The 17,372-nt window shown below is 44.9% G+C and overlaps 1 protein-coding gene across 10 annotated transcripts in view; it reads right to left on the minus strand.

Annotated features, from left to right (window-relative positions):
• Positions 1-17,372, minus strand: part of LOC134225408 (regulating synaptic membrane exocytosis protein 1) — a 160,242-nt gene that overhangs the window by 25,241 nt on the left and 117,629 nt on the right. For 9 of the 10 annotated variants that reach the window (XM_062705465.1, XM_062705464.1, XM_062705463.1 and 6 more), the window contains one exon: positions 12,652-13,355. In XM_062705465.1, the coding sequence (XP_062561449.1) occupies positions 12,652-13,355 (704 nt within the window). Of the gene's footprint in view, positions 1-12,506; positions 12,533-12,651; positions 13,356-17,372 lie in introns of all 10 variants that reach the window. The other variant, XM_062705467.1, reaches the window with a different exon arrangement.

Below are 17,372 nucleotides of genomic sequence, written 5' to 3' on the forward strand. Positions count from 1 at the left end.
CGACGCTGGTGTAAAATCACCGAACCTGCTCTACTCGCCGTAGACGGTCCAAGTAGTGACCGCAGTTCACTACTACAGGTGGTACGCCCCTTTGTACGCACCTGTCTTCGCTCTTTGGCTGTTAACTGTGAGGGCGAGGAACCTCTATTGACTGGAGCCCCCACAGTGAGAACGGCGGGTGTTTTGGGGATCTTTGAATTTACCGCTGGGAAGCGAAACACTCCTTTACGATGAGCTTCCCACTAAGGCGGCGATCCTACACCCTAATGCACTGCACTAACACAGCACTTTTCTTCGTTCCCGAACCGGCACTTCTCGGGGAACCACTTTTCCACTCCCGACTATGCTGGGACTTAGTTATCCAGCTAAACGCGCACCACGGATGGATATCCGGCACCAGAACTCCGAGTCAAAACTAGCGGAATGTCAAAACGCGTGCGATCGTCTTCGCGGTTCGTAACTCTCTCCCGTCATCGACCAGACCATAAACAAATAATCGCCATCGCTCCTGCCACCGTGCTCGACTGTTATGTTGCTTGTGTTGATGTCGCTTTTTAGCCTACGGGAGGAGCTCTGGCGCTAACTTTATTTTAAAATCTAACTTAACGGACATTATAATTTAAAAGCAACAATTTAAAACGCTAAACAACAAAATCTAAACAAACTTTAATTGAAAAAACAAACGAATTAAAATATTAACAAATCCACAGTGGTGGTGCATGTTGCCATTAAAACAAAAACAAAAGCATAATGGGTAGCCAGTTAAAGCGACGCACAAACTACCCAAAATACACTCGGCGACAAGACTAAAAAAAACGGGTTAATTGTAACTCGCAGGTTACAATCTCGCCCACACCGAGGAGAAAAAAATGGCAACATTTTTTTACTAACTCTAACACCTAACACCGATAACATTGATGATAAATAACGAATTAAAAAAGAATAAATAAAAATATGGGGAAAATAAACAAGAAAATAAGAAATCGGCCTAACCTACCGAAAAAGACAGCTTCCACAATTTTGAACAAAATATATTACAATTTCACAATCAGGTATACGACCGAACAAAGACATCTTAAATCGGTACATCGTCTCTTCCGATATAGTCTGCTGACCAGGACTGGGACTCGCCCTTGGGCGACATCAGTCTACCATTGACACTTTCGAGTAGCAATAAAAGAGCTAAGATCTTCCCCGATTAGTTTTCTCGACACGTGATCCATCCTGGATTCCTAAAACTCTGCTAGCCTCCGGTCAAGGATTGTTCAACATAGGAGCGGAACGGTTGTCGCGGCATTATAAATTTTCCATCATTTCACTTTTTTTTGCGACTGTCCAGTATTCCTGTCCTCACGGTATTCATACTTCCTTAAACAGCTGGGGTTCTGATTCCATCCACATTCATTCAAAGTGTATCACTCTCTCATCTCACTCACGGGCCGTACACTTGCACACGATCCACTAGACATTTGAGCGAACCCCGCCATTTCACAACACACTCATACTTTACATTCACACATTCTCTTTCAGTTACACTCATTCATTCACGCATATCATTCGTAACCACACAAAATACCAAAATAAACGGACAATAGGGACGCAAGACTTATGGCCTTTTCGCATCAACTGTTCCCAATTATGAGAACAATTGAGTTAGTTAGTCAATTGCGTATCGATTCCAAAAGGAATCAACAGAATTTCCCTATTACTAACGGACAAGTAACGACGAAGTAAAAATAAAATAAATAAATAAATTAGAAAACATTAAACATGTTGCCATCATTGCGCTGGAATATAACTGGAAGGTTTTTCTTAGTGTTTTTGCGCAACATAAATGACCAACCCGAATGGATCGAAACGATCATTGAACGCACTTCGCACACTCACAGAAGTGAGAAAACAACAGATAATTGTTTTGATGACATCGTCGAATGCGAATGATGCTGAAGCGATTGGTAAATGTAAACATAAACAATCCAGCCGACCCATCGCGATCGTTGCGACTGTGATTGTAATAATCATTCGTTTATCGCGGATTCTGGTGGTTTCTGCGGATAGAGACCATCATCGGGCAAGTGTTTAAGACCTTCCACGGTGGAAGGAAGTGTTTTTAAAAGTGTTAACCCCTCAAGAGGGGTTTTCAAGGTGATTTTACCCCGACGAAGTGGGGTTTCATGTGTGTTCATCCCGTCAAAAGATTGTGTATGTGTTTTCTTGCCTTGCCTTGCTAACAGCTAGAAAGTGACTACTGCGGCGTATGTAGTAAGGGGCAGATTTTAACCCCGACGGAAAATGTTTAACTGCTTTAAAAAGCAGCAGTGTTTTTGTGTCTCCCACCGCGGAATATTTGAGGTTTTGGGGTACAAGTGCCCGAAAAAAATATATGTTGTGGTGTTTCCCATCGAAATGGGATTTATGTTCCTCCCACTGGGAGTGTTGTTGTGCGGCAAGTGGCAAAATGTTTTGCCTTGCCTTAAACATTGTCAAGGCTTTCGAAGCCGATTGCTGTTGGACTCGACTCCAAACGGAAGAAGAGGATTGCCAACGTGAAGATGAATGCGATTTGTGTCCTCGAACCCATCGTACTTTGGAAGCTCCCAAATGAACGACCCCATGAAGTCGATGTATTGGATCCGAGGCACAAATAATGCTTTAGTTCCACGTTGGCTGGGTGAGTATTGCAGACCCAGGAAAATCTTGGGGTCTTATTTACAGGTCATTTGTGGTCGAAAAATGTTCAAGCCATCAAATGCCTAATCAAAACTGAAAATTGCCTAACGGCTGAAAAAAAAGCAGTTCCGTTGTACCAATGGGCAATTTTTATTGAGAAAATGAGGATGTATTACGAAGAATTGGTACAGTTCGGGATTTGGGAAAATTATTATTGAAGAGGGATTGACCATTCAACACTTTTAGTTGGACCTAATCTCATTTTGCAAGCAATAAGGGCAATTGGTGGCGTCAAATCCTTTGAATCCACATACGATGCAAAATACTTGCTTGGGCTTCGAGCACTTCTCGTGATCGTGGCCCTTTGTCCCACAGTTGTAACAAACTCCCAGTTGTGGCCGGTGTTTGTCCACGAGGGCACTCAGGCACATTGCACCGTCTTGCGACGTAGGGATTCTAGGACTTGTTCCTGTTTTCTCACGAAGAGCTCTTCGACTTGATTCACCATTGTCGTTAAAACGACATGGTGGCGATTTGTTTCGTGGGAGAGGCCGGAGGGCTATCTCTTTTATAGAACACCCTGGGTTTGTACCCCTTTCCGTTAGCACTCTGTTGCTGCTGCCGCTGGCTCTGTGGAGAACCATTGAAAACAGGCTGACTTGAAATAGCAGATACTTCTTTAGAGCTCCCAAATACTTTTTGGTAAATGGGAGTCTTTGAAGCATCTATTGTTTTACCGATGAGCATCAACTCGGACAATGTGTTCACTGGTTTGAACAAGAGGACTTGTTTATAGTCCGTCCGCATGTTCCGCTTAAGAAGGTCAAGCTTGTCAGTAAGACCCAGTGGTGTGGACATAGCACGGAAGATCTTCTCCATCGCAAGATAGAAATCTTGGAAGGTCTCATTCCGATACTGGCGACGCTGAGATGCTCTTCATCTTTAGCGCGGCGTCAAGTTCCGGTGAACAAAGTTCGCCCTCAGCTCACACACCAAATGGTTCCAGTTATAGAATTGCTTCTGGGATCGCATAGCTTGAAACCAAGCTAGCGCGTTCCCAGTGAACAAATGCATTGCCGAGTTGAACAATTCTGCTTCGGCAATCTGTTCTGATTCTGCGTAATGGTGGACTGTTTCCAAGAATTCGTTCAGCCCTGTGCCTTCATCATTCCCAGCATATTTTTTTATGTTCCAATCGGCCACCCGTTGGGGCCGACGATAGTAACCGGTAATTTCTACCGATCTGGTACTCTCCGCCTGACGCGGAACTGCAAAGCCTGGGATGGAAGGCTGGAAAATATTTTGCGGCTGATACGCCGGCTGGGGCTTTTCAAAAATCTTGGAATAATCCGCCATACCAGGAGCAGACAGCTTTGGTTGTTTCGGCATTCGTAAGTCCTGTGCGGGAATCGAAAGACGTCTCCGCAAGTCTTCTGAAATACCCAACCCTTCTAACGTTGGCTGTTGAATCTCAGGCAAATCCGGCAGATCAGGACTCTCTCTAAAGTGAATATCCTCTATATCAACCGGCAAACTATTAAAGTTTACGTTAGAATGTTTTTTTAACCATGCCCTGTATTCAGAAACCGTATCGCGAAGTGCTTGAACTTCACGATACGTTTTTGGAGTTCAGAAGCAATCGTGCTGATAGACGCTAGACCGGTACCGAGTTTTTCCATCGTAGCTTCCAGAGAATCTATTCTCGCTGAGTTGCGGGACTCGTTGACCTTAATCTGCTGTTGCGTCTTTGAATTTCCGCCCTTATTTCAAATAAGACACCGAGAATTTCTTCCCCAGCCACCTGATTTTACGACAACATCGGTTGAGGGTTTGCTATACAGGACCGGAATGTTGTCGTTCCTTTCCGCAGATTGGGTTTGCAAATCCTCATCATCCTCAGTGTCTTCTTCAACGACCGTGAGAGGAGGCGGAGCACTATTTGCGAAGTGGTAGCTGTGGAGAGCTACCACATCGTCCAACAAATCAATAAATGCCTCATTGCCTTCTCCCACGGCGTAGTTTTTTACGATTTGGAGCCGAGCACCCAAGTGAAGCAACCTGCTTCGAAAAACCTCTTTATTCGGACACCTGTACCCCAAATCCTCCTTGATGGACTCGAACTTGCCACGACATATACCCAAATCAACTTCAACATCACCTTTGAAGGAGCGAACCACAGGATCAGAGGCCTGCAGCTCGCTGGCCAACAGCCCACGCAAACGACGACGCCTTTTGGTGTATGATTGATCCGATTCGGGAGGGATGACAACACTGCGGGAGTTCCACTCAAAGTCGATCTCGTCTTGTTCGAGATGATCGGCTCGCAAGTGGAAGTACGCGACGTTGAATTCTCCCAACGTCAACACGTTGAGCACCATTTTGACGAATAAGGACACAAATCTTTAAAATATGGACAGTTTCAAAACTTAACCAACTGTTCGATGAAGTATGAATACGGTTAGGTACTTATTTTCACCCACTAACGATTCCAATTATTTAAGGTCACCAAAATGCTTCACGTGCCACCCTAAACCGCTCGAAAGAATTGGCGATCCTGCCCTTGAACTTTGCAAAATCTACTCGTGCCAAATCGTTCAACAGACGGGACGAATAACCGATTTAGGAACACAAATATAATACAAACAATATAAAATTTTATAAACGGTCACGCGATTGTGGAAAAAGTCCCCACCATCAGTGTTTATTCCACCCAAAATCCGAATTTTGGTGGAAGTACCTCGTTTCAGGAAGAAAATATCGTAGATATTTTCTGTAAAATTTACGTTGGGCGCCAATTGAAAGCCCTGAGCTTCCCCTGATACAATTCACCCCGGCAGGGCGGCCTAGAGCAGAGTACTCCCACTTCCCTTCGGATTTCGGATGGACAAAATGAGAAAAAGGAAAAAATATTTCAAAATTAAAAAAAACCTTATATTCTATTCTGACCTCTTGCTCCCCCTCGCTACGGCACTGGTCGACTCACTGCTCTCGTTGGGGGCCCCTTCGTCGACAGCAATACAGCAGCAGCAGGCAAACTGGTCTCTCGCTTTCTTCTTCCGTCCTTTCTTCTTCGGTTCTTCTTCTTCTTCTTCGCTCTTTCTTCTTCTTCTTCTCCTTCTTCACTTTCTCACTCTCGGGCTTTACAGACTGCCACGGCAGCCGTCCTTTACTTTTAGCTAGGGGGAAGAGCAAGCTCCTTTGTCGGATCCCCCCTAGCGACGCTGGTGTAAAATCACCGAACCTGCCTACTCGCCGTAGACGGTCCAAGTAGTGACCGCAGTTCACTACTACAGGTGGTACGCCCCTTTGTACGCACCTGTCTTCGCTCTCTTTGGCTGTTAACTGTGGAGGCGAGGAACTCTATTGACTGAGCCCCCACAGTGAGAACGGCGGGTGTTTTGGGGATCTTTGACTTTACCGCTGGGAAGCGAAACACTCCTTTACGATGAGCTTCCCAGTATGGCGGCGATCCTACACCCTAATGCACTGCACTAACACAGCACTTTTCTTCGTTCCCGAACCGGCACTTCTCGGGGGAACCACTTTTCCACTCCCGACTATGCTGGGACTTAGTTAGCCAGCTAAACGCGCACCACGGATGGATATCCGGCACCAAAACTCCGAGTCAAAACTAGCGGGTTGTCAAAACGCGTGCGATCCTCTTCGCGGTTCGTAACTCTCTCCCGTCATCGACCAGACCAAAAACAAATAATCGCCATCGCTCCTGCCACCGTGCTCGACTGTTATGTTGCTTGTGTTGATGTCGCTTTTAGCCTACGGGAGGAGCTCTGGCGCTAACTTTATTTTAAAATCTAACTTAACGGACATTATAATTTAAAAGCAACAATTTAAAACGCTAAACAACAAAATCTAAACAAACTTTAATCGAAAAAACAAACGAATTAAAATATTAACAAATCCACAGTGGTGGTGCATGTTGCCATTAAAACAAAAACAAAAGCATAATGGGTAGCCAGTTAAAGCGACGCACAAACTACCCAAAATACACTCGGCGACAAGACTAAAAAAAACGGGTTAATTGTAACTCGCAGGTTACACGTTACAATTATTATTTGGTATTTTATCTTGTATGCAAGGATAGTGTATACCAACTTCTATTATAGAGGTCGTTGCTCCTGTTGCTCCTCCTGCATCGGGTATACCAATGATGAAAACATTGATTGATCTGGTAGACTATGAACTAAACTCAAGAACGTTTTGCAGAAACTTGAAGATCTTGTTTTCAAGAGAATTAAGTTTGCATTATACGTATACTAGCTGACCCGGCGGCAAAACGCGCGGCTACAAAGCAAGACCATGCTGAGGGTGGCTGGGTTCGATTCCCGGTGCCGGTCTAGGCAATTTTCGGGTGGGAAATTGTCACGACTTCCCTGGGCATAAAAGTATCATCGTGTTATCCTCATGATATACGAATGCGAATGGTAACTTGGCTTAGAAACCTCGCAGTTAATAACTGTGGAAGTGCTTAATAAACACTAAGCTGCGAGGCGGCTCTGTTCCAGTGTGGGGATGTAATGCCAATTGTAGGAATAATAACAAGCGGTTCAATTTACCGCTAGATTCAAATATTCCACGAAGGAAATGAAACATTTCGCATAGTTAAAATCGAATATGATTTCACTGTCTCCCCAATACTATATGAGCACGGTAAATTGTTTATACATAAACGTACGTCTGATTACTGCTACTTACATCCAACAGTTTCGAGTGCACGCTTACGTATGTCTGACTATTGCGACAACGTTTGCATATCGCTACCAGACAATGTTCCTAATGGGCATAAATAGCTGTGCATGGACCGAAAACGAATCCAGTTTATAAACGGATGCAGACGGATAAGAACGCCAGAGGAAGAAGGACCATTCAGCAGCAGCAGCCGGGCGAGGATGATGGCCAAGTGGGAATCTAGCGAGCAGCAGGCGGACGAGGACCGAAGAGGAATTCAGCTACCACAGCAGCTGGTTGAGGTGTGGAAAAGACCTTTTCAATGACACATCCTGGTCGTTGGCATCCGCAGAGAGGTTTTTCGGAGTTCCCCTCGCTGCTGTCAAAAGGATAATGCTATTCCTTTGCAGCTGCTGGAATCGGATCGACTGTTCTCCTGCCTGTTCTCATGACAGCAGCAAGCAGTCAAATTGGGTCGGTCGCGACACCAATAAGAAGAAGAAGAAGCTGACCCGGCGAACTTTGTCTCGTCATGAATTATGTAAGTCAATCATACTTCAGGGGGTCCCGTAGCGTAGTTGGCTACACGTTCGCCTTACAAGTGAATGGTCATGGGCTCGATTCCCAGCCCCTCCACCAAACCCTCGTCAGTCGCCGGATCCGCAGCTCATACGGTGGCGTTTGGGGTACGCGCCCCACGGCTGCCTGATGACGACTGACAACTTGTACTTCTCGGAGGCATTGCTCCAACGTTTCCCGGATTAATGGCAACCGAACAATGCAACGATCATTGAATACACGACATCTAAAGGGATCTAAAGGATCTAAATCTTTAATATCTCAGCCCCGTTATAATATTTTTTCGATCTGTTGTTGTGATTAAAATATTGCGAATATAGTCAATATATGACAATAAGTGCTACAGCTTTTTTCAAAAATCGCTCTGTCAGAACTTCTAGTGTATTTTTTAGAATTTTCCAAATGCGATTTTGTTTCATGTAAGGCTTGAGCACCATGACTTTTCAAACATAGTATTTTTTGGGACACCCTACTACCCGAACAGGAGCGACGACCTCGGTAACAAAAATTGGTATTAATAAGCCTTACATAAAAGGTAAAATACCAAACCATAATACCAAAAATTATGCAAATACTGTATGCATAACATGCTTAGGTATGTCAATAACAAATGTATAATAAATTGTGATGCTTTTGGTATTGTAATAACAGAGTATGTTATGCCTGAAGTATTGTGCATATTTATTTTTGGTACCTATTACTCCTCTTTGGTATTTTACCTTCTGCAAGGTTGATTGTGTGCGTGTGACTCTGTGAGCATATGCGTCCCTACGTCTCAACAACATTTTCCTACCGTGAGCAGTTTCAGGCTGGGCTGCAAAATGGTGGGTTGACATCAAAGAAGGAGCGCCCAACAGAGCTCTGGTCCCCACAAGTCCCTATCTCACGCTTTCACGGGTCGTTCGATGACAAAAGACCGCCAGCTTAGGGTTGTCTACTTAGCATGTAGTGCAGCCTGGGCACTGCTGTCCTTTTGACATCAGCTAGAGTGAGAAGGTACGCCGTCTGAAGGTACGAGCGTCTGTTCACCAGAAGGTGCGGCTCAAACAGCGTCTACCTGGTACCCAGCGGCTGATTAACGAAATGCTGTATCGCGTCAGCTATACCTAAGGTGGCAGCCCCATCATCGCGATGTAGGTAACGCGACCCCGGTAAGGTAGCTTACTGAAGCCTCTCAAATACCACGAATAATGGAGATATACCGCCGGAAATAAGTATAAAGACAAGCATGATTTTCATACATTTTCATCATGATTGAGGATCGATATCTCGATTCGTAGCGATTTGATTTGGCTGAAATTTTACTAGGCACCTGTTTTTAACTTGAACTTTCGATCTTTGAGTAAATTTTATACATCTCTGTTGATTTTGACCTCAAAATCTGGAAATAATTATAAAGACACCACTTTTTTATATGGAGCTCCATACAACGGAACTGTCTTTATAATTATTTCCAACAGAAACGCGTATAACCAGAATATATGCATAAACGTAACTATCATTGAATAAAAATTCAAGTCATTTTAGGCTTGTTGGCAAAAAATCAGCCCAATCGAATCGCTAAGAATCGAGATATTGACTTTCCAAATTGGCCATTTTGTATGTAAACCGAGCTTGTCTTTATACTTATTTCCACCAGTGTAGAAGAAAAAGAGAACGTTATTTTTGGCAACCGACCCGGCAACGAAATAAGGACTATGATTGGAAACTCGGTACCTGGAATGTCAGGACCCTAAATGAACCTGGACGAGTGAGCCTTCTGGCTCGCGAACTGCAGAAGATTGGAGTGAACTGGTCGCTATTCAAGAAGTCCGATGGCCCAGATCCGGAGAACGTGAATTCCGAGCCGTGGACCCCACGACCAACACTGCATTCAAGTATAACATGTATCACAGCGGCGGCGGAAAAGCAGAGCATGGAGTTGGTTTCGTAGTGATGGGCAAGCAGATGAAGCGAGTGATGCGGTGGAAACCCATTAGCGAACGAATCTGTGTGTTGAGGATACGGGGCAAATTCTTCAATTACAGCCTAATCAACGTTTACGCACCGACAAACGATAAATCCGACGACGTGAAGGACACGTTTTATGGATGTCTTGATAAAGCCTATGGAGAGTGCCCAAAGCATTACGTGAAAATTGTTATCGGAGACGCTAACGCTCAGGTCGGTAGAGAGGACTTTTTCCGTCCCATAATCGGTAAGGAGAACCTTCACTCCGCTACCAATGACAACGGCCTACGACTAGTAAATTTTGCTGCTGCCACCAAAAGAACACCCGAGAGCACACTTGGAGACACCCAAATGGTGAAACTTGCAACCAGATAGACCATGTTCTGGTGGATGGGCGCCATTTCTCGGATGTTATCGATGTGCAGACATTCAGAGGTCCGAACATTGACTCTGATCACTACCTCGTTGTCAGTAAAATTCGATCACGGTTGTCAACTGTATCGAACGAAAGATCACAGCGAACGATGCGTTACAATATCCAGCGATTGTCGGCGGAAGGAGTATCGGCTGAGTACCGCCAGAAGCCCGACGAACGGATAAGTGCAATCGACGTTAGCGACAACATCAACGATCTATGGGAGTCGATCCATGGAGCGGTGAGCACAACAGCACGAGAAGTGGTAGGCACTGCTCAGAGGCGACCCAGGACGGGTTGGTTCGATGTGGAGTGTCAGAGAGTGACAGACGAGAAGAACGTTGCCAGAAGCCGGATGTTGGTGTCTGGTACCCGAACGAATAGAGATCGGTACAAAGAAGCAAGAGCAGTCGAAAAACGAACCCACCGCAGGAAGAAAAAAGAGTACGAAGAACAGGTTATTAGTGAGGCGCAGGAAAAAATGGAGCAGAACGATATGCGGAGGTTTTATGAGTCTGTCAATGGCGTGCGGAGAAAGACAGCGCCATCTCGCATCATGTGCAACGACCAACAAGGGAATTTGCTGACAGATAAAACTGAAGTGGCTGCCAGGTGGAAGCAACACTTCGAGACTTTGTTGAATGGAGGAAGTGACGGTGCATCGGTGAACAGAATAAATATTAGCAACGATGGACAAGCTGTGGAGTCACCTACACTAGATGAGGTTATAAAGCTGTTAAAGAGCTGAAAAACAATAAGGCTGCGGGAAGGACCAGCTCCCGGCTGAACTTCTCAAACACGGCAGTGAGCAGCTTTATGAAGTTCTGCACCATATTGTGTCGAAAATATGGGAAGACGAGGAAATGCCTGCTAGCTGGTTGGACGGCCTCATTTGCCCTCTCTTTAAGAAAGGGCACAGACTGGAGTGCGCCAATTACCGAGAAATAACCTACTTAATTCGGCGTACAAAACTATGTCCCGTATTCTGTTCAACAGATTGAGACCGCTTGAAGAGTCCTTCGTCGGCGAATACCAAGCAGGTTTTCGTGAGGGCCGATCAACGACGGATCAAATGTTTACCCTGAGACAAATCCTTGATAAATTCCGGAAGTACAACTTGCATTTTGAACTTTTTGCACTTGAAAAATTTGAAGTGGTAGAAGAATTTGTGTTTCTTGGAACATTAGTGACGTGCGATAATAATGTTACCCACGATGTGAAAAGGTGTATTGCAGCTGCTAATATGGCTTATTACGGACTTCGTAACCAGCTTAAGTCCCGTAGTCTGCAAACGAAAACAAAACTGGCGCTGTATACTACTCTGATTCTTCCGGTGGCTTTATACGGCCATGATACATGGACGTTAAAGGAGGCTGATCGGAGAGCTCTCGGAGTGTTTGAGCTCGGCGGTAAACGGCGGTAAACAGGAGAACGGTATCTGGCGGCGTCGCATGAATCACGAATTGTACCAGGTGTATAAATGGCTGGATATTATTAAGCTTATACAACACGGCAGAATACGGTGGGCTGGCTACGTTGTTCGTATGCCGGAAGAACGTCGAGCGAAGATAATATTTAGTAGAGAACCCGGAAGAGGTCGCAGGCTTCGTATAAGGCCGCGTACACGATGGATTTTTGCAGTTGAAGAGGACCTGAGGGCGCTCAATGTTCAGGGCGACTGGAAGCCAGGATTGGGCCAGGATCGAGTCCAGTGGAGAAGGATACTCCATTCGACGTAGGTTCATCGAAGAGCTGTAGCCCATCAAGTATCAAGTAAGAGCAGTTCCAGGCAGGGGACTGACACTTGTATACCTCCACCACAGTTCGTTTCGTAGCCAGCATTGAAAATTCCGCACTGACAGCCATAAGGAGAATCATGGGAAAGAAAGAGATAGGTGCGTTCCACACTAACAGTTTCATAAACGATAAGCAGAAGAAACGAGACTGCATCTACACTACGGAAACATAACCAAAACATCAGACCCCCGGTTCCATGCTACAAACTATATTTATTAAGACCACCAAATGCTAGATGAATTTTTCTTGAATATTTCAATAGCAAATCCACAAAACGGCAGTAATAGTTTTAAAATATGGATGCAATGGTTCATATTATACCAAAATGATAGTATGAGTATATTGAGAACTAAACTTATAATCTAGCAAGAATAATAGCACATGCAAGAATTGTGTCAGCACATCTTACCACAAGTGAGTGATGGAAATATTAAGCTAGAGGTATAGTTAGATATGTAGTAGCGGTGGTCCATATAGAATTAGCGTAGGGAAACGTCAAAAAAGTATCCGAAAGTAGATGTAGAGATCAAAAATTTATATCATGGTAAACTTACTCTTCGAGTTCTTTCGTTCCAATTCACGCGACAGACTCATTGTACGCGTGAATTCTGCTCTACTCTGGTTGAAAGCTCTTCTAAGTTCTTCAGGATTACGTTTCGCTACGGAAGACCTTCTTCGTTCACGGTTATAGGTGAGGATTGGTGTTATTTCCCCACTTTTACTCTTATCTTGATCTTGAAATGAAGATCGTCTTGAGCCTGGCAATGATTTGGAAAAATCTTTTCCCAGTTGATACGTTTCAATTTCTAAGGTTTCTGATTGTGAAGAGCCTCTTCTGTTGAAAGCCCATGCGTGGTCGGGATGGAGCAGCGAACTACCGTCTCCTATGCTATCCACATCATCTGAAACTGACCTTTGGAATCGATAGTCAGAGCCTCGTATCAGTTTCGTTACATCTCCAGAGATGGAGTTCCGTGGAGAAGACCAATGCATTTTAGTAGGAGGTGCACCACGTAGTTGTTTTGGGTCCTCCAATCTATACCAAACGGCCACGTCATCTAGAAAAGCTTTTTGTAACAGCACTTTACATTGTCCTAAGAAAACTGGTTCCGATTGCGGCAACAGGTCATATAATGCCACATCAATGTATCGATCGAACAGTGTGTCGCTTGGTACGCTTCTGAACGTTATTGTTGCATTCCAAATCGGATTGACAGACGGTGAAGATACTTCAGTCTGTACAGCATGTGTTTCATGTCTACAATGGAGAAAGCAAAATATGAGCATTATGGAAAGATAATACTACAATACTGTATAAGATTTAGATGAAGGTTGATGCATACAGTTGTTAACGAAAATAATAAATAAAGATTGTTAATGGTAGACATTCTGATATTAATGCATCTACATCTGCGGTTACCACACTTTCATTGCTTTGATTTGCATGCTAAAAAAACGACGGTCACAGAGCAATAGTCTACGGCAGCAGAATAAGTCTGTTTTAAAAATGTATGTATTTTTAAAAGTATTCTATGAACTTGTTGTATGGAGCGCCATGAAATGGAAAATTGTAAAGACAGAATTTCTATCGTTTTGGGATTATATACTAAGAATATTGTTCTTAACTTACTTGGGTTGATACTTATTAGAGTAAACTTTGACGTCTCTCAAATATCTAGAAAGACACCATCATTGATAGGGGAATTACTATGTTTTACCCCTCTTTACACGCTAGGAAAGGAATTAAGATCACTAGAAAAAGTCGATTTTTTATTTGAGCCTTGGGGAGCCTCTAAACACAAATTGTGCACATATATATGTGGGTATGTACACACTTTTTCCTTCAAATGAACGCTTTGGCTTTGCACTTGAACCCATTGATTTTCTTGCAATCGGATATTTGGTCTCTTTTAGGCTATCATGCACTTCTTCTAAAATTCCGGCCCCTAGCTTATGCTAGTTCGCCGACTGGCTGGCTAATCCACTGCTACTCGATCCCTCGGCGGTCGTGCCACAAACTTCCTAACTCGAATCCTCCTGACTCCCCCCGGCGTCGAGGGTCCGGTGAAGGAAACTTCCGCACTGATGGTGCCCTGACTACCGGCGGCTATCGCAGGGGACCCTTTCGTGCATTGCGCCTACTTCGGGTTGCAGAGGTAGTCCGACAGTTCCGGTGGTGGATGACGTCCGCACTGGCGGTGCCCTACATACCCGAAGCGATTTCTTCGTCTTTCTTCAGCAGGTTGGCTGTTCGAGTGCCAAGGTTGGTCCGACGATTCCGGTTGGCAGAAGATTTCCGGTTTGCCGGCGCCTCGGCCAAACACTGCTCACTGGACTCACACTGGATTTTCCCCCGAGACTACGCTTATTCGCTGGTCACTTCTCCATCTACGCTGCAGCTCTGACAGTATTTGCGTCACGACTCTGCGTGCCTTCTTCGTGACACATTCGCTCTGCGATGTTGTCCGCCCTTAGGGCAGAAATTCCTCTACGTACTTCCGCAAACCTTGGGCAATCGACTACCACGTGTTCTGGAGTCTCTTCGACATTCCCACACTCTGGACATAACGGTGAATTAGTATGTCCAAACCGATGTAAGTACTTCCGGAAGCATCCGTGACCCAACCGAAACTGCGTCAGGTGGAAGTTCACTTCACCATGCTTTCTGTTCATCCACACCGACAGGTTTGGGATGAGCATGTGGGTCCACCTCCTTTTCTCCGTACTGTCCCACTCTTGTTGCCATCTCGCCATCGTTCGGCTTCTCACCACCTTCCTTACGTTTCTGGTGTCCTTCGCCGATAACACTCGATGTCTTCCTCCAGGGTGATGCAGATGGGTAGCATCCCAGCAATAACGCATACTGCCTCTGACGATATCGTTCTATATGCGCTCGCGACTCGAATGGCCATCAGCTGGAACACACTTTTCAGCTTTTCCCGGTCGCTTGGTTTGCAGTGCATTGCCCCAAGCAGGAACTCCATACCGCAGTATCGATGACGAGACACTAGCTAGCAGACGCCTCGTGCTGCTTCTTGGTCCACCTACGTTTGGCATGATCCTCGCTATTGCGTTCATTGCCTTCGCCGACTTTCCACAGGCGTAGTCAACGTGTCTGTTGAATTTTAGCCGATCGTCGATCATCACTCCCAAGTGCTTCAGTGATCGCTTCGAGACAATCGCATGGCCTCCGACGACGATCTCCATCTGCTGGATCGCTTTGCAGTTGCTGACTAATAGCACCTCCGTTTTGTGGTGAGCTATCTGCAGCTTAACACCACTCATCCAGCGCTCGATCATGTCTATCGTCTCCATCACCAACATCTCCACTTCTTCAAGAGACTCGCCCATTACCGCTAGTGACACGTCGTCCGCAAAACCCACGATTTTCACTTTCCTGGGTAGCTGCGAAGTCAACACTACGTCGTACATCCCGTTCCAAAGAGTTGGACCAAGTATGGAACACCCGCTGTAACGCGCATCGATTTATGTCCTTCGTATCGTACATCAGAACTCTACCATGAAAATAACTCTACCCTGAAAATAACTTTTCAAGATATTGCAAAGATAGTTGGGGACCCGCATTCTGTGCAGCGCCGCCGCGATGGCTTCAAAGCTGGCGCTGTTGAACTCGTTCTTCACGTCTATCGTGACCACTGCGCAGTACCGATCTCCTCGTCTCTTCTGCTTGGACGCCTTCTCAGCACTGTTCGAATTGCATCCACCGTCGATACTGAATATTCGACAATCCGCGTTCTCCCTCTGTACATTTCGTCAGCCTATTGAGGATGATTCTTTCAAGGAGCTTCCCGAGCGTGTCTAACAGGCATATAGGCCTGTACGCGGGTGGATTGCCGGGTGACTTTCCTGGCTTAGGCAGCAACACCAGCTTCTGGATCTTCCACATTTCTGGAAAATTGCCTTCGTCCAGGCACTTTTGCAGCGCCTTCCTGGACATGTCCGGGTATGCCAGGATCGCAGCTTTTAACGCAACGTTCGGTATTCCTATCCATTCTCGATCTGCAGGGTTTGCTTCTCCTTCTTCGTCGTGCGGTGTTGGTGGCCACATGGTCGGATTATGTTTCGGGGAAAGACCCTCCACAATTGCCTTCCTTGCCTTCTTGCGTTCCTCTCTCTCCGGTTCCGTCCGTTAACCCTTTCAGGACGACGTAAAAAGGATTCAACGTACACATTTTGGGTTTTCCACTCGATCTTGCCAAAACTATAGTTTAGAAAGAATTGAAAAGTCGTTTTTTTTCGGGTGTCATAGGCCAAACTGCTCTGAAGTACATATTATCGAAAGTATCAAAAATCATGTTAAGAAACAAAGTGTCTCAAGCTGAGAATTTATCCACAAATATCTATGTAATCATAAGACATGATATTACGGAGTTTTGAAACTACCCGTTCATTCAAGCAGGTCCATTGAGCCGATGCGATTTCATTTATTACTTTCACAAGCTACAATAGACCTTCCATGAGTCGATGTTCTAAGATACGATATCGACTGATATAAAAACTCAGCCTAAAAAATTTAAAAAAATTCCATAGCAATTAGGAAATTTCCAATAAAGAAATCATGGTATGAGCAAAAAAAATATTAAATTTTCTACAAATAATGAAAAATTTCCATAAACAATTAAGAATTTTTCAAATAAATTAACACTTTTAAAACAAAAAAATGCAAATAGGGGGAATGACGGCTTTGGCAGGTTTTGTTCTATTATTGGCAGGGGTTTTTTTATGACTGACTAGGCTCAAATTTGGGGGCCCTCCTTAGCCGTGCGGTAAGACGCGCAGCTACAAAGCAAGACCATGCTGAGGGTGGCTGGGTTCGATTCCCGGTGCCGGTCTAGGCAATTTTCGGATTGGAAATTGTCTCGACTTGCCTGGGCATAAAAGTATCATCGTGCTAGCCTCATGATATACGAATGCAAAAATGGTAACCTGGCTTAGAAACCTCGCAGTTAATAACTGTGGAAGTGCTTAATGAACACTAAGCCGCGAGGCGGCTCTGTCCCAGTGTGGGGATGTAATGCCAATAAGAAGAAGAAGAAGGCTCAAATTTAGCCTAAATCTCGGGTACTTATTCAAAAGGACGTATGTGATTTTGTAAACAAAGATTCTAACGTCGATTTATCCGATCTGATGGCACTCCCACGCAAACCAACGCCACCAACAGATAGCCGAAGCCTCCCCCTATCTGTCTATGGTGATGGTTTGCGTGGGAGCCCCATCAGATCGGACAAATCGACGTTAGAATCTTTGTTTACAA

This window comes from Armigeres subalbatus, chromosome 3 (genome assembly GCF_024139115.2).
Source record: "Armigeres subalbatus isolate Guangzhou_Male chromosome 3, GZ_Asu_2, whole genome shotgun sequence".
NCBI classification, from domain to species: domain Eukaryota; kingdom Metazoa; phylum Arthropoda; class Insecta; order Diptera; family Culicidae; genus Armigeres; species Armigeres subalbatus.